The sequence below is a fragment of the Podarcis liolepis genome, assembly GCF_965112155.1.
Source record: "Podarcis liolepis genome assembly, chromosome: 12".
In the NCBI taxonomy this organism is placed as follows: domain Eukaryota; kingdom Metazoa; phylum Chordata; class Lepidosauria; order Squamata; family Lacertidae; genus Podarcis; species Podarcis liolepis.
This window is the reverse complement of record NC_139563.1, coordinates 42,580,300-42,597,940: the sequence shown is the minus strand read 5'-3', so window position 1 is coordinate 42,597,940 and position 17,641 is coordinate 42,580,300. Positions and strand designations below refer to the sequence as shown.

The 17,641-nt window shown below is 38.0% G+C and overlaps 1 protein-coding gene and 1 long non-coding RNA gene across 29 annotated transcripts in view; one reads left to right on the top strand and one right to left on the bottom strand.

Annotated features, from left to right (window-relative positions):
* SLC4A7 (solute carrier family 4 member 7) overlaps nt 1-15,326 on the top strand; it is a 71,246-nt gene extending 55,920 nt beyond the window's left edge. For 22 of the 28 annotated variants that reach the window (XM_083467796.1, XM_083467812.1, XM_083467793.1 and 19 more), the window contains 8 exons: nt 1,652-1,813; nt 2,334-2,585; nt 3,178-3,246; nt 4,137-4,310; nt 4,490-4,621; nt 6,452-6,552; nt 8,376-8,483; nt 10,199-15,326. In XM_083467796.1, coding sequence (XP_083323922.1) covers nt 1,652-1,813; nt 2,334-2,585; nt 3,178-3,246; nt 4,137-4,310; nt 4,490-4,621; nt 6,452-6,552; nt 8,376-8,483; nt 10,199-10,280 — 1,080 coding nt within the window. In that variant the 3' untranslated portion in view covers nt 10,281-15,326. Of the gene's footprint in view, nt 1-1,651; nt 1,814-2,333; nt 2,586-3,177; nt 3,247-4,136; nt 4,311-4,489; nt 4,622-6,451; nt 6,553-6,761; nt 6,814-8,375; nt 8,484-10,198 lie in introns of all 28 variants that reach the window. The other 6 variants (XM_083467802.1, XM_083467789.1, XM_083467787.1 and 3 more) reach the window with 2 other exon arrangements.
* On the bottom strand, nt 7,527-17,609 carry LOC310690073. The gene is made up of 3 exons (XR_014517868.1): nt 17,545-17,609; nt 8,503-8,608; nt 7,527-7,627 (listed from the first exon to the last, which is right to left on the bottom strand). It is a non-coding gene; the product is annotated as an uncharacterized lncRNA (long non-coding RNA).
* Between the last annotated feature and the right edge of the window lie 32 nt (nt 17,610-17,641).

Below are 17,641 nucleotides of genomic sequence, written 5' to 3'. Positions count from 1 at the left end.
AATAATAATAATAATAATAATAATAATAATAATAATGCAACTGAAATGGAATTCTGTAAATACTGCTGCCAAAAAGGCTAACATTTCACTAGGAATCAACTCTATTTATGATAGTTTTTTAATGAGAGGTCAACCTATTATACTAGCACTGTTTAGAAGCTAGATTGAATGAAGCATATATTGTGACAGAACTGGAATTGACAGATTTGATTTAGGTTTTAGGCTCATGCACTTGAAATTTGATTTTCTTCCACTGTGCTTAGATATGCACAATGATTAGTGCTATAGTAATCAGTTTTGTGTTTTTGTATTTTTATCTTTAGTTCTCATTTTGTTAATTTGGGGAACAGGTCTCATTGAGTGCAGTAAGGCTCTCATCTTGAGTAAATGCTCATTAGCTCACACACTTTTTTGGTATTCTACATCCCAGTAGTGTGACTTCATGCAAAACGGTCCTACTCCCGCTTTGTTACAGCACAGTCCTGTGCGTTTTTGTGTTAGAGTAAACATGCACAGGATTGAACTGTTACTAAACTTTGATAGTTTGTTATCCTGAATACAAGGACATTATGTGGCTGCTGAAGCAGAAAGGTCCTGATCCGCTGGGACGGAGCAGCTTGTTTTCAGGCAGGATAGATTTGAGCATTGTCTGGGTCCTAGTGCCCCTATCTCTTTTTTGTGCTCCATTCTATTGCTGCTGGTGGCTGCTTATCACTCAGGCTGCAAGGAGGAGCGCTTTTACACAGCTAATGGCGAATCCCCTGCAATCCAAGTCCTCCTCACTTGCTCAAATTTATTCTGCCTCAAAACAAGGAGCGGAAGGAAAAGGCTGCAAACTGTTAAATGGAAAAAAACCCAGGCACAGGGCAAATACCTTAAGTATACCTTTAAAGCAACATAAATAAAAAAATCCTTCCTTCCTGTAGCACCTTAAAGACCAACTAAGTTAGTTCTTGGTATAAGCTTTCGTGTGCATGCACACTTCTTCAGATATGGTATCTGAAGAAGTGTGCATGCACACGAAAGCTTATACCAAGAACTAACTTAGTTGGTCTTTAAGGTGCTACAGGAAGGAAGGAATTTTTTATTTATTTTGACTATGGCAGACCAACACGGCTACCTATCTGTAACTTTAAAGCAACAGTGCTCTTTCCCTCCCTCCTCCCCGCTCAGCTCCCCGAAAAGCTCCTTCTCCACACACCCCACGCTGCTCCTTGTCCCTTGAGTGCTTTTCCTTCCCTCCCCACTTAAAACGTGGTTACAAAGCACGGATCCACACGGATCCTCAGGATTTTTGCACTGGGTCACCTCAAATTCACCATCAGATCACATGTCTGTGGCCACAGCATGAACCACAAAAATCATACATCCACTGTTTCATTTAGAATATTTTTTTCTTGTTTTCCTACTCTAAAAACTACGTGCGTGTTATGGTTGGGAGCGTGTTATAGAGCGAAAAATACGGTAATTAAAACTCAAATGTTACACAGTACTACTTGTTTTACAAATTATTCTAACTAATCTTTTAAATTTTGAATTTTTGGGAAATGTTAGCAAATAGTATGCATACCAATTTTGGAATTAACATACTTGTCTAATAAATAAGGAAGAAGTACTTAGTCCTTTTGTTACCTCTGTTTTCCCCCCCAAGCCCACACGAAATGATCGGGGATGGCTCATAGATCCGCTAGGACCTAATCCTTGGTGGACACTTGTAATAGCTGCAGTTCCTGCTTTACTCTGCACCATTCTTATTTTTATGGACCAGCAAATTACAGCAGTTATCATAAACAGGAAAGAACATAAACTCAAGGTGAAATTTTGATTATGTTTCCTCACTATAAATACAAAAGTTAACCTAGTTTCTGAAATAGTAACTTCCTCTGTATACTTTGCAAAAGTTTATAAAATGCTGAAGACTGAGGCAAAAATCTTATATTCAGATAGTAGGATAAAGCTATTTGTAATCAGACCATTTTTTTATATATAAATTGCACCATTTATCCTGGGTGAAACTCTTTTAAAGCCGTAAAGTGTATTTTTTATTAATTATTCTGAAGATCTTCAGTCACAGCAGTATGTTCTGATTTTCATACCTTTTGGGTTATTTTTATACCATATTGACTTGAAAAAACATATGTTTTGTTACCATACATTTTTCTTCTATAGATCACTGGATTCAGTGTGTTTAGGTTTTATATGCTAAATATTTTCCATTATGAATTATGTAGCAATTGGAATACTCCAGATGTCTGTGTCAAAATTTTTTAAAAGTATTGTTGCCTGAATATGTGCTTATTTGCTATGAAACATGTTTGTGTTTGACTCCACAGAAAGGTGGTGGATATCATCTCGATCTGCTCATGGTTGGCATGATGTTAGGTATATGCTCAATTATGGGCTTGCCTTGGTTTGTGGCTGCAACTGTTCTTTCTATAAGTCATGTCAACAGTTTAAAAGTAGAATCCGAGTGTTCTGCTCCTGGGGAGCAGCCAAAGTTCCTAGGAATTCGTGAGCAGAGAGTCACAGGATTAATGATCTTTGTGTTGATGGGGCTGTCTGTATTTATGACATCTGTATTAAAGGTAAGAAAAAAAAGTTTATTTTGTAACATTATGTAGGCTGAACATGCTAGTAAAACAGTATTAAAAGTCCCAGTGGCTTTAATGATATGAACATGCCTCTCACCAAATCCAAACAATCTCAGTAGAAAATCATGTGTTAAACATGAAAAGTATACCTATAGTATGTTTTTTATATTGTGTTAAGTTCATTATTCTGAGTTCAGATGGGTTTTAATGGCTTGTCCACTTGTTCTGACGCTTTGTCCTGAGAAAACCTACTGTTTGCACTGAATCAGAACAGACATCAATTGGTTTTTCTGCGGGGAAACCGGCAGGACAAATGAAAAAACACTTGGAGCTGTGCCTAGAAAACCTAGAAAGCGGAAAATCACTCGGACCCGTGCATTACTGGCACAGGACAAGCAAATGTGTGGACGAGCCCTAAGTTTTCTTTTAAACACACATTCAGTTAATTGTTGTTGAATCATGCATTTTCCCTAATTGGATGCAGTGCTCAAGCCTGTGACTTTGATAAATAATAACTGTTAGCAAAACGATGGCAGCAAATGCATTCACTGATCTGTTAATGAACTTGCTGATCTTTTCCCCACAGTTTATTCCAATGCCCGTTTTATATGGTGTTTTTCTTTACATGGGAGCATCCTCACTAAAAGGCATCCAGGCAAGTTCTATTTTAATCAGTATCTGAGGGGGAAAGGTGAAAAATAGATACTATAGCTTGGCATTTCTCCCTAGCCCCCCCAAAGTCGCCCCTAAGAGTTGTGGGGGGTGCTCATAGCATGGTATTGGAACAAGGAGTTTTGCAGTAGGAGGCAACAATTGGTGGAAACTGGGTGCGATGGCAACTCTGCGGGCAGACTGAGGATTGCAGGGAACGAGGACACTATTTTTCTTATGCTTATTTGCCTGTTCCCACAAAGCATCAGAAGGTGGCTTTAGCAGGGTGCGAAAGGCATTGGCTTAATGCAGCTTAAAACTGAGGAGGAAGCGTTCTTTACATCTCTTTCTTTGACTTGGAGTCATGTTTGTACTCCTCTCCTGAACCAGTCTCTTGAGTACTGCTCACAACCACTTAGATTTTAACAATATTAATGACTAATTAGTTTAGAACAGGGGTGCCTTCTAGATGTTGTTCAGCTCCCATCATCCCACCAGCCTGCATGACCAGTAGTCAGGGATAATGTGATACATAGTCTAGTAACGTATGGAAAGCCACAGGTTAGGCGCTCCTTGTTTAGAAATTTTCATGGGATGGTTCTGGCTAAATCATACTCAGAATGATCCATTGACTAACTTTAGTCCATTGATTTTAATTGGTCTACTCAGTGTGTGACTTGAATGCTACTCAGTTTGTTTTTGCAGCTTGGGTAACTCTGTTAGCAGTCTAATCAAGTAATGCTTTAAGTATTTGACCAATAGTTGGACAGTCAAATTCGCAACCCTGCCTAATTTTGCAATCCCTTCAATTTATATTTCTGATCATTTTTCTTTCCTAATTTCCTCTTTAGGATGAAAAAAAGTTCAATAACTTTCCTCCCCTTTTCAATTTAGTTTTTTGACCGTATCAAATTGTTTGGAATGCCGGCCAAACATCAGCCTGATTTGATCTATCTGCGTTACGTGCCGCTCTGGAAGGTTCATGTATTTACGGTAGTTCAACTCACCTGTCTTGTTCTTTTGTGGGCAATTAAAGCATCTGCTGCTGCTGTTGTTTTTCCTATGATGGTAAGTAAATAATTATAGTGTATTTGAGAATATACCTTTGTGTCAACTTAATATATTAGACAAAGAATTTGCACCATACAATTTTGTCTTGTATAACTCAGTCTGTATTAGTTTTATCCTTTCTATTAGTGTCCTGATCTTTGTGTGATGGCTGTTGTTTTTAAATTGTTGTTTTCAAGGTTTTAGCTCTAGTTTTCATTCGCAAACTTTTGGATTTGTGTTTCACCAAACGGGAGCTCAGTTGGCTTGATGACCTTATGCCAGAAAGTAAGAAGAAGAAGGAAGATGACAAAAAGAAAAAAGCAAAGGAAGTAAGTTTGATTGTAATTTATAACAAAAAAAGAACAACTGAAATCAGTGGGGGGGGGGTTGGGGGTGGGGGCAAGAGCAAAACATTGTTCCTATAGGTTTTCATAGATCCGTCACCTGTATGGTTTTAGAATTTGTATAAATACATGAAAATTCAGGTGCAATTTTACTCCTTTGGGTGTTGTTCTGAAGTGCCCCCAGACTTTAACAGGCTTTTCAGGGATCTGTGAAGCTACCACTGGAAACAAGAGCTGAAAAGCTCCTGCATATGATTGGAGCAGTGTTCATGACGTTATGGATTATTATTTATTGTATGTCTTGCCTGTCCTTCACCAGTATGTCCCAGTGCAGGTTGTCGTATGTACATAAAAATACAATCAAAACTGAAACAGTGAAAAAGTAACCCAATACATAACCCCAAAACATAATTGATATAACACAGTGCAAAATGCAAACTGGAAGTTGATGTAAATAATACACGGTGCAAGTTACTGATTAAAGGGCTAACAAGATTTCATAAATGTTTCTTTTAGATATCAATAGCATAATTTGTTACTGATTTGTACCCCATTTGATGACCCAAATGGGTTGGGTATTACCCTCTTCATGTCATGGAGGCAGGACAGCAAAGAACTCTGGGAGGCAAGTGCCAACCCCTCAGTTTTTTCTCTCCTTAGCTTCTTGACATACTTCCCCACTCAACACTGGAACTCCACCCATTCCCCTTGATTCTCACCCAAAGCCCAAACAAACTCACTATCCAATGGCAGGGCTTCCTTTTATGGGCAGGCCCTGAAGTATGATAGAGCTTCCTTTAGGTTGTGTCCCATTCAGCAATTAATCAACTGCGCTTTGCAAACCCAATTTCAGGCTACAGCATACAGTGAGTTTCCTGGGGTAATGGAGTGGAGGGGCAAGTGATGGTAAATAGAACTACCTGCTCTCATAGCTCTGTCTCTGGGCTCTGCATGCCACTGCTCTTGAAGATGTGTTTCTCTACTTATTTAATTGAATTAAAATCTCATTTGTAAGTGCAAGAGCAGGAATATTCCCCCTTCCTAAATTCATCTGGACTAAATGGACTAAATTTAAAATTGTGACCCAGAACCTTCTTTAAATATGCAAGGGCATGCATGCATTGAATCAAGTGCTGACTCAATATTACTATAAACAAGAGATGCATGATGGAGACTGGGGTCTTTTGTAAGAAGCAAGAAAACCTCCTGGATCAGGCCAGTGGCTCATCTACTCAAGCATCATGTTCTTGCAGTGGCCAACCAGGCATCTATGGGAACATTTCCCCCACATAAACATGCTCCTTAAACAACCTTAACCCACTCTTCCTCTAGATATCCCAAGTGATGGGAGAATGGTGGATTAGAATGGATTAGAGATCATGTCATATTTTAGGGTTTGATGGATGGATCCCTCAGACTCCCATGGATCACAGCAGATACCCAATTTTGTTGGTACCAGTGGGTTGACAGCAGCTGCTGGCACTGCACTCGAAGGCCCCATACCCTGATATTCTAAATGGCTTATCAGATGGCGTTGGCAGTAGTTTCCAGAAAGAAAGGGACTCAAGCTTCATTACCTGTGTGAAACTCTTTAAATATCCCCTATTCTGTGTCCCAAATATGACTTGCAGGGGTCGGTAGGTGACTGGGCAGGATGCCATGTTGTACAATTATAATGTAGCACTATCCAAAATACAGTTATGGCCACCGCTCTGTATTTAAAGTACATTGAAAATCATACAAGGCCTTGTTTGCATGCCTCATTCTTGTAGAGTAAAATAATTAAATATGTATTGGGTAATGTGTAACTTTCAGGAAGCTGAACGAATGTTTCAGACAGTGGACAGTGAAACTATACACCTTCCATATGACAGAGGCGATGTGTTAGAGATTCCCGTGAAAGCTCTAAAATACAGGTGTGATATATACCTATTATTTTTATTGTAATTGAAATACATTTATTGAAATTAATGTATTTGAACTATTGTGAATCAGTACTGACGTATAAATCTGGGATTCAACTGTCTGGGAAAGAGGAACAAAAAATCAGACCTCCTTATGTCTACAATATGGTTTTATATATCTATTTTAAATTACATTTTATTCATGTGACCCTTTTGAACAGATCAGATGACTCACTTTCAACCAGCTGTTCTCAGGGTGAAGAAGCTGTTTTGGTCAGTTCTGTCTAGTGTGCTACTGTGCATGGCTAATGATGTGAGAAGCATTGAAGATACTAAATATAATCTGAGCCATAAATTTACCAGCTGCTTAAAGCCTGGACAGTATTTTTTTTTTAAAAAAAAGAAAACAAAAGAGCTCTATATAGTAATTTCCTTTTAACGTAAAACAAACAAACAAAAAACAAACCTTGTGTACATTTAAAAAAAGTTGTCTGGGGACACTTGATAATATAGTGGTACCTCCGGTTATGAACTTAAATTGTTCAGGAGGTCCGTTCTTAAGCCGAAACCGCTCATAACATGAGCCGTGCTTTCACCTCCCGCTGCTGCCGTGCTCCCGGCATGCAACTTCCGCTCGCATCTCGGGGCAAAGTTCGCAACTGGAAGCATCTACTTCTGTAACCCGAAGTGTTCGCGAGGAGGACTGTATGTAACACGAGGATCCACTGTAAACGGACTTAAAGGACATAGCCCTTAACCCTTTAATTTATCTACTACTAAAATCAATCCCAACTGAGTATCCTTTTTTTCAAGTTAAAACAAAGAGATGTTGTTCATTAATGTTGTTTGCTACTCCCTTTTCTTACAAGGTAACTCAAACTGACTCATATTAAAACCTAGTAGAAACAACAATAAAAACCTAAAAACACAACAATTTGAATAACACTAAAAACACAAAGAAGGCAGGACAAAGAAGCTAATATATACCATTCAAATTAAAGGGCCAGAAGCCCAGGAAAAAAATGAAACGTCTTTGCCTTTTCCAGCCAGCTCCTTTCCAGAACATTTTCCATCCTTCCTCTGTAATCTGTTTGAAAGGAACATGTATACTTTTAAAATAATTTGTCTTGGCAAAATATTTGGCTCCAGTTGGAATACCAAAGCTCCTAAGGCTACAGTCATCAACCACTTTACCCAGGAACATACCTTCTTCCATATAGAGCTAGTTGGGATTAAGTGATTTAAGAATAGCATTCCAACAAGTTTTTCAATATCAGCAAGCATCCCTAGCCATATTCTCAAGTTTGTTTTATAAAAAGATACTTCTACTTATTTTCTTATGGTTTGTATGGATTTGGCCAATATACATTTTTCTTTGGAACACATGAAAATAACCAAAATACTTCTTTGTAAGAATTTTGGGTGAGCAAGAAAATACGTGATAGAGAAAATAAGTACCTGAAATTCTTATAAAGAAGTATTTTGGTTATTCTCATGTGTTCAAAAGAAAAATGTTGCTAGTACAGAAGTAGTTCAGATCTGCTCTCAAAATGGACTCAGTTAGAATTGGATTCTTTCATACAAATATTTCTATTGCCATATGATGATTAAAATCACTCAGTAAGCCAATCCAGTTTTTCCTGTAATGGAATACCTTTTTTAGCCCGGGAATTCTTATACCACATGTATGGATACAGAATGTAGTATTTAACACAACACGTCACTAGTGGCTGGGTAAATACATAACATAAGGCTCAAATGATGTAAAGAGCATGAGACGTAATTAATGCTTTTGCAAGGCACTGAGTACTAATCAAGTTGTGTTTGTTGTCTAGCATTGATCCTTCAGTTGTAAACATATCAGATGAAATGGCCAAAACTGCACAGTGGAAGGCTCTTTCCATGAACACAGAGAATGCCAAAGTAACAAGATCTAACTTGAGGTAGCTTAAAACTACTCACCTTTCTGATTATGCTTTGATTTTGTTGAGCTGTGGAAGTAATTTTGATTGGTATTTATATTTATATCCCTGAATGCCCAAATAAGAGTTTATATCACACATCTGACCTGTGAAATAATGGAAAAGTTTATGAGACCTAGGAAAGAAAAAGACTAGTTTCTAAACTTGGAAGTCTGGGATCCCAAGAACAGTGAAACTAGTGTCAATGAGTTGGAGATGCCCATAGAATTTCCTTAAATAACAGCCTACCATTCTGCAAAACAAATGTGCTTTAGAAGTGAGGGTATCTTTTTAAAAGCCCAGTTTGCTTACATGTTATGAGGGTCATTGTCAAAGAAAAATATATATAATGGATAAGCATAAGGCTCTTGATTAAATTGGGGTTGTTTTTTTGGATAATGGATAGAAGATGATATCCAGTATTTCCCCTCTAGTGGTAGAAGGCATCTATCAGCAAAATGAGTGAGAGAGGCAGTTTTTGACATTTATTCTCCCTCCACTCACAGCCCCCAATCAAAAGTTGATCCAGGAAGTCCTACTGGAAGGGAAGTGTTGGATATCACCCAAAGCACATTTTCTGTGTATTATAGTGATTTAGATATGGTGTGGCTCTTTTAAAAATCTTTAATCTGTAGCATAATGGACCAAAGAATGGCATGCATAGCTGTTTCACATCGTTTCTACTCATTGTGGAACTTTAATTTGGAATAAAGAGTAGAAGAGACACAAAGCATGACACCCTTCCCCCCCCCCCCCATTCGGCTACAGATGCACATACACAGACACAAATTTCACAAAAGCTTGCTTGCTACTAGGAATTTCAAATATTCTTAGTCCTGTAGCTGCACACATGAGATCATGAATGTTGAGGCTGGTTGCAAGACCTCATTATTTATTTAATTTTTATACTACCTTCATCCAAAGTTCTCTGGGCAGTTTACAGCATAAAAATAAAATATTTAAACAAAACAAAACAAAACAAAACAACAAAACCTTTCCCACATTACAGCTGGTTTCAGATGTTACATGAAACCATGGTTTGTGCTAACCATAGTTAAGAACCCACTTCATAGTCTGAGCTTCTTGACATATGCCAGGCTGACTATAGGTCTGAGATGCTTGTCTGCTCAGAATTCAGCTTCATGTTTCCATGGTGAAGCAGCCTCTTGCGCTGGGACAACGGCCCTGTGATTTGTCAATGTCCTGTGAATTCACATATACTAGGAACTTAGAATTATTAGGTGGGTTCAGGTTCAGGCTGCATCTGAATCCAGACTAAATGCATGTTTCCTAGTCTGTCACTGACCTTACATGGCAGTCTTACATGTCTACCCAAAAATAAGCACCAAAGTATTAAGTGGATATAGAATTGCAGCCTTAAAAGTTGAATAATTAGTGGTGGTTTATTGCAATTATATTGAATACACATGCATCTATAGGAAGAAAAGCTGAAAATGGCTTAAATGTTTAGCGAAAAACAGCATTCAAGCCATAAACCCTAAGAGAATAATCTTGAATCCATGTTAAACTTCTCTGATGTGCTTCATGTGCTTGAAATGTGTTAACTTGAGTGTGTGTATGTGCATGTTCATAATAAAAAATAATATGTGATACATGAAATACAGGTGCTATTTGATAAAATTTGAGTGTGTTATATATTCTTTGGCTTGTCTAACCTTGTGAATTGTTCTTAACAGCTCTGAAAAAGAAGAGTGTGTGAAAATAGACATGGAAAATACTCCTGAAACAAAGTATGTAGATGCTGAAACCTCATTATAGAAGTGAACAAGGGTATATATTATTTTATAGGATATACTGTAAAGGGTGACTTCACATCTTCTTTCAAGTACTGAAATTCGAGCGATATGGATACTGTATGCACAGCAACAAGACTTTCAGACAAGATAGAAGTGATGTCCGCTCTGGAAATATTTATTTTTAGTGGAATGTTTTTCATTTTTTTAAATAGGAAAATTAAAAATTCTTTTTAGTTATCAGTACATGCATTGCATGTCAGATCATCTTTAATTATGAAGTATTGGTTGCATTGTTTATAACTTTCTAGTATGTAGTAGTTTTTATAATTTATTGCAGCACATGTCACGTTTTCAGGCAATTACTGTTTGGGTGTTTGCAAAATGTTATAAATGTCAGTCTCCCTAGGAAAAAAAATCCCAATGTGCCCTCTCATAAATGACTTTATTTTCAGCCCATTCTCACTTCATGTTACTGTTTTATGGGGATCTAAATGGATATCTGTGAGAATGATTTATTAGTCCTAAATTAATATAACACTAAACACAGTGTTGTTGCCTTTCCCTTGTTCCTGTAAGTCATGGACACCACAGTACCTCTTCATACTACATATTTTGTATACAGATTCCTTTGCCTCCATTGAAATTAATGAGGCATTGAAATTATACAGGGCCTGTGGATTTGAATACACATGTAGGCTTCCTGATTTAAAATGTAAGCTTCACAGACTTTGATTAGCCAGTGAATTTGTTTCCTTTTCCTGCATGTGCATAATATTAATTGATCTCTGAAAATACATTCAGAGTGGTGAGAGCAGGGGATCCCAATGCAAACATTTTGCTGATCCAGGAGAGGGTTTGCACAGGAATCTTGCTTTTAAACAAAGGGCTTTCAAACAGCCGCACAAAGACCCAGAGCAGGTGGAGGGAGTGTGCCTCACAGAGGATGGGAGACAGAGCAAAAGGCTAGCAATCATGGAGCCAATGCTGACTTAATCAATAGAACTCAGTATCTAAATGCTGAGTGGAAAAAAACACTCCCACTTGTGAAAGGCAACCCTGCTGAATTTCTTCCATTTCCTCATCCAGCTGCTGCCCCCATACCCCATTTTGCATTCTGGAGGGTCCTCCTGGCCCTTAGGAGATGCTTTGGGGAACCACAGGGCCTACAGCAGGGGGAAGGAGCCAGGAGAGCCCTGTTGCATGAACAGAGTTCTGCTTGAGCGTTTCAAGATCCTCACAATATGTTTGGAACTACAGCTTGTTTATAAGACATTAGGCCATGCATAGAAGTAAGTTGCATTGACGTCAATGGTGCTTAATTTTTAAGGCAGTGAATCTGGGTCCAAAGCTGTGCATGCAGAGCTTCTGCAATGGATAAGGCCTTCTCTTATGTGGAGGATGTGCATATGAAATTATATCCTATATCAAGGAAAGATCCTGTGTATGCTGGATCTTCATGGTACCTATCTGAAAATCCCACACATATGAAGAAGGCCCCTAAACTGGAGCCACTGTGTTTAGCATCAAGGTGTGAGGATTGCGTAATACATTAATCTCTATGCATTTGAAGGAATGGAGCAACTTTTATGTGAAGTTAAAATTAAAAGGCAAATTAAACATGTAAGGTCTTCAATTTTAAAAGCACATTGCTTTATAATCTCCTCTTACTGAAGTCAGTTGTATAAATTGCTAGCCACACCGGAACAGGGATGGGGGGGACTCTGACCCCACCTGTCATGGTTGGACTCCAATTCTCATCATCCACAGCAAATATGGCCAGTAGTCAGGGATGATGGAAGTTGTAGTTCAAATCATCTGGAGGCCCACAGGCTCCCCATCCCTGCACCAGAATATTAATGCTCATTTCTTTCTGTGGCAGAATTAAGCATTTGTGTATATCTGTCCTGATGAAATGCACAGGACTTAAGGCTTGAAATGCAGCTGGATAGTATCTGTTTGCCAGCATGGACTTCCGTCATCTTGCCCAATGGTGAAACTCACAGTAACCAATTCTGCTTCTAAAGGTGAAATGGCAGCAACTGGTGAAGCCATTCATTGGTAGGAATCACCACAGTGGAGCAATCAAATAGGTCTTTAAAGACCCCTATTGTAAGTGGTAGTTGATGTAAACGTAAACCGTGTAGTTACTGGCTGGTTAGGAGCTTCAAGTCCATATGGACCTCTCATGCTAGCAGAGATTCTCAGTGGAACCCATCATCACTGCTACCTCCCAGCAGTTCCCCATTAAGAATGTGTTTTCTTTTCCCTCCTTGATTGCCTGGCAGCATGCAATTCCTGTTAGCAAACTGCCTCGCCACTTGTTACTGAAGAATGCTGTCCATATTAAAACCTAAGTTCCGCAAACCTTGCAAAGAAGTCTAGTTGTTGACATTGCTCACAATTATAACAGAAGCCGCATAACTTAAGGTTGCGCTTATTTTCCGTCAACAATGAATATTTGCGCCTCTCTTTGTGCTGTCAAAAGAATTTGTGCGCGTCTCCCACAGAACTTTTCACTGGGAATATGGCAAGAAGTGCACGTTGGATCTTGAAAGTAACTTGGTGCACCCAGTGGAACATTTTACTTTTCTGAAGAGGAAGTTTATGTACCGTGCTGTCAACTGCTTTTGAAAGAGTGGGGTGTTTCAAAAGCCGTTTTCAGGGCAGAGCCAGAGGAGTGAACAAGCCCTACAGCATAAAAGCAGATTGTGGCGCTCACCAAAAGCAACTGTGCTCAGTGACCTGAAACAATTGAGAGCAAGTAATGGGAACAGAAACCTATGGAATTGACACTTAAGATTTACTTGAACAGTGGCATTTCCTTTTATTGTTTTTTTTTAAAAAATGCTGCTAAATGTATTCACAGTTTGAAGAAAAAGTTAACCTTATTAAATCAACATGTAGGGATATGGGTCATCATTAAACAGAAGAGCTGATGCCTCGGCACCATCAAATTAGCTTTTCAGTACTGCTTATCTTTGATATTGGTAAGAGTATAACTATAATGTTCATTCCTGGATGTTCACGTAGCTTGTGCCTTAGCCTTCTTCAGAAAATATGCACTTTTTCTTTATTTGAAAATCATGACCACCTGTCACTTACCCCATCTCTTTCACAAAAGGTGTGTTCAACATCTTCAACAATCACGTTTGAAAACAATGTGTTCTATTTGGTACAGTAAAAAACAACAACCAATCATGCCTGTAGCTTTCAGAGTTATTCACACTCGTCTTCCATTACTGACAAATTCTGTATTCAGAGCTGTGGGTAGTAATTTGCAAAGATCCAAACAGATTGTCTTGAATTTTAACCCTTTGTTTTCTAAGCCTATAATTCCATAATGCTGAACAGTTCATATCAACTTTTCAGTGCCAAAGGGTTAATAATTTTGGTAACTTAAGCAAAGATCTGAAAACTACTCAGAATCACAATATTTATTTTATTTTAATTATGTAAAAATATTATACAGTGCCAGGCATAACCATGACTTGCAATGTAGTTTGCATTGATTGTTTCGATGTTATTTGTTAATGCTACCTTACACATTTGATAGCATATTAAGTCCTGATGACATGCTGAGAATTCCAGTGGTAAAATCTAGGTGATTTACTGCTCATTATACTGTATAAACATTATTTCCTTCTCCATAATTAAAAAAAGGATAGTATTAAAGTAAGACAGTGAAGGACAGAGCTTTTACTGTACGTAGATAATAAATGTTGCCTTAAAAGGTGTAAATGAGTAAACTTTACTGTGCACTGATTCACCTTAGGGTGGAGCCTAATTTAAAGCCAGTATATTTCCATTAAACCAGTAGACTAAATAGCTGAGCACTTTTTTTAGATACCTTGGTACTGGCATCTTCTGTAAAGAATCTTAGTGTCACAATAGAATCTAAACAACCCGGTGTTTTTGGTTTGTGTATGAACTTGTAAAACTCTGTTCTAGATATGCACAAACAACTTACTATCCTTAGTTTGCAATGTTCCATGCTGCAAACTGTGTTTAAGGCAGGTTATTCCAGATTATCAAGATAATCAACAAAAATGTGCAAGATAGTGTACAAAGCATGTCAGTCATTTAGCATCCAACAGAACGTTTCTCCTCCCCCCCCCAAACACATTTATCTCTATGTACAGTAGTCTTGTAAAATGTGCCCATTGTAAAAGTAAGTTCCAAATGTAAAAATGTCACGGATAGATGAAATGCAAAACCAAAATGCACTGGTATGCATTGTTTAAAGGGGTTATGTATTATACATATGTTTTATACATTGTGTTTGAAGTTACCAGTTCAGAGTTTGTAGATCATTAGCACAACATTTTGAATGTATTTTGCTTTTGCTTTTCTTAAGTTTGGTCAGTAATTTAATGTTTTTTAGAATGATTGATTATAGGTGCCATCCATTACCTAATACAGTACAAATGTTGTGAAGAACCATTTATTTTAGTGAATGTACAGGCACATAGTTGTGTGTCAATATATACTCGTATTCTGAATACAAAATATTGTCTTGTGATTTTACTACTTGCAGTTTTTTTATTTTAAAACCTTTTAGTAAATTTGTCAATTATAGGAAAATGGTTGCAATTGGTGTGAAAATAAAGTTTTTCATATTTAGTACATATTGTCACTATTTGGCAGTCTTGGAGTAACTTATTTAATGCCAGGTTTTTATAACGCAATTTATTAGTCAGGAGACGAATTCCTTTGTAACATTTCCCATTTGTTATTGATGCTTTGTTTTGTAAGTGTGTCTTCCAGTGTTCAGAGCTGAACAAAAACATTTACTTTGATTTGCAGTGTGATTCCACACTTTATTCCAGTTTTTATGACAGTTTTCTAATTGCATATAACATTTCCTTTTATAATAAAATCCAAAGCAAGTTAACACTGTTCCAAATGTAGAAACAATATTTTATTAATTTATATAATGCCTACGAAAAATTCTCCAACATGTACTGTGAAAAATCCAGCCTTTATAATTTGTTTAATGAATGTTGCGAAAACTATTTTTTGTAATGTTTCAAAAAGTTGACAAAAAGCAATAAAATGCCACTGAATTTAACGTTTTCGGTTAATTTTTAATCACATGTTGTTTGTTATGCAGGGTTAATGTTACTGATATAATACATGAAAGCTCTTTGGTGCTCTAACTTTTACCTAGCTAGTCTAGTTTAGAGTGAAGTTCTTGCCATGTGTTTAAGAACTGCACAACCAGCAAGTAAGAGCTGTGAGTCTACAAAACGATGCTACAAATCGTACCAATGTATAATGCTGCAATATGTATCTTTTGGATTGAAGTTGTGTTATATTATTAGACGGTCAAAATCCTATCACTGTGGTGGGCAGGGGTTGTCATGAATTGAAGACCAGTACAGTTCAAGGATCCCTAGAGTAGAGTATTTCTCATAGGAATGAATGGCAGCCATTGTAGGCTTGAGGTGGGTTAATCTGCCCCAGTGTTGACAGTTTTGTGGGTGATGGGGCAAGTTATGCTCTTCCCCTGCAATAACCTTTTTAGTTCTAACCTGTTTACTGTCATAAAACTCAGAGGAAGCCACTGAGAACTTGAGTTTTGTTTCTTAGTGACACTAGAAGGCAGATTTACCTTTACTGGTAACAGAAAAAAGACGTTTACTGGAATGGTATTTATTTCACAATGTATGCTGAAATGTACACTCCTATATTACACACCTCATTCATCCTCCTATATTTGCAAAAGAAAGAAAAATGAAGAGGAGAAAAATACATATTTTCTATTTTCTTGTCCTGTGTCTATTGGATTGAGGTAAGTGGGAAGAAACAGCTTCCTTCCTACATCTGCCCTACAAATACTCAGATTTGAAAGAACTGCATGGGACAAGGTGATGCTGTTCTTCCCTTCTATCTTGCCCTGAATTCCAGTCAATCCTTTGCCTTATTTGTAACTGGCACCCAAATAATTTTGTTGGCATACAAAAGTATGTCAGCACTTGAGAGTGAAGCCATAGCAGTATGCACAGATTTTTCCCACTAAGAGGAGACAAGGTTAGTACAGTAATTGGGCTGTACAGAATGTTAAAAGGGAAACAGGAAAATATAAAATTTTAAAAGAGAAATTAATAAAAACTACAGTGTAAAGGGTCAGAAAGAGATGCGTGATCAGAGTTGAGCAGTGGTCTAGAGATTCGCAATATAACTCTGGATAAATATTAGATATTGCAGCTTTACCCATATTGTATGTTTTTGCTCTTTCTGTGGTAAGATTTGGTTCTGTTCAGTCTTGCCAATTCAGTTCTGTAGGTCTGTTGAAATGGAGCAAGAGAAACAGAGCCAGCCCAATACAATTGGCACTTGAGATGAATCACAAAATAGTGCACCAAGGAATAAGAGGTGAGCGAAGATCTACATCAGGAACAAGGATTAGAGGAGATCAGCAGCACCACCTATTTGCCAAGAGGCCGCTGTAGAGGTGGCACTGGCCTCCAAGGAGCACATTGCAGCAGCAGGCAATACATTCAGCGGTGGGCAGATCTGCCCCTGTGGTACCTGCTGCCTGAGGCAGTTATGTCACCTTGCCTCATGGGTGGACTGGCCCCGAAGAGAAATCTTATGGCTCTGTTGCTTTGGAGCTGTCCTGCACTTCTATAGAAACATCATATGTTCAATTCATTTACTTGGAGCCCTTCTTGTGCCCAAAAGGCTCCCCAGGTGCCTTCAATTTCAAAATAAAATAAAAAGGGCAGTCCCATTTAAAAGGTACGACACAAAAGGAGAAAATGCCCCCAACTGCAACAAAGCAACATAATGGGATCTGTTGGGGAGTGGATGGTATGAGGTGCCGTAGAATCCTAGAATTTGGTAGAGTTGGAAGGGATCCTGGGGGTCATCTAGTCTAACCTCCTGCAATGCAGGAATCTCATCTATGAGATTCTGCATAGTTTCACATCTTGCTTAGACAGAATAGCTAATTGGAAACCATACCATAGTTAAAGCATAATCTTTGGAAGCTGGTCATTCAGAAGGCGAGATTTCCTACACGTATTCCAAAGCATCATCTTTACAGATCCACAATATGTTTGAGAGCTAATCACAGGCCCCTTAACTTGGTTTTTTCAACGATTTGGAGCAAATAAAATTTCAGTATATATGTACCATGTATGAGTGTGGTCACTGCTGTGTTCTATGAATTCATTTCCCCCTCTCTTCCAAATCAGTGCATCTGATTTGCTACATAAGTTAGGTTAGCCCTATATTTTTTTATTGCGGTCATTAATTACAATAAAAAAGTATTATCTTAAGACCTTTTGGAGAGGACTGGAAGTGAAGCAGCAGTCTCTACACGCTCAATAATAATACGTAATGGAATTACACCCTCCGACTCTGGATTGGGTCGTTTTC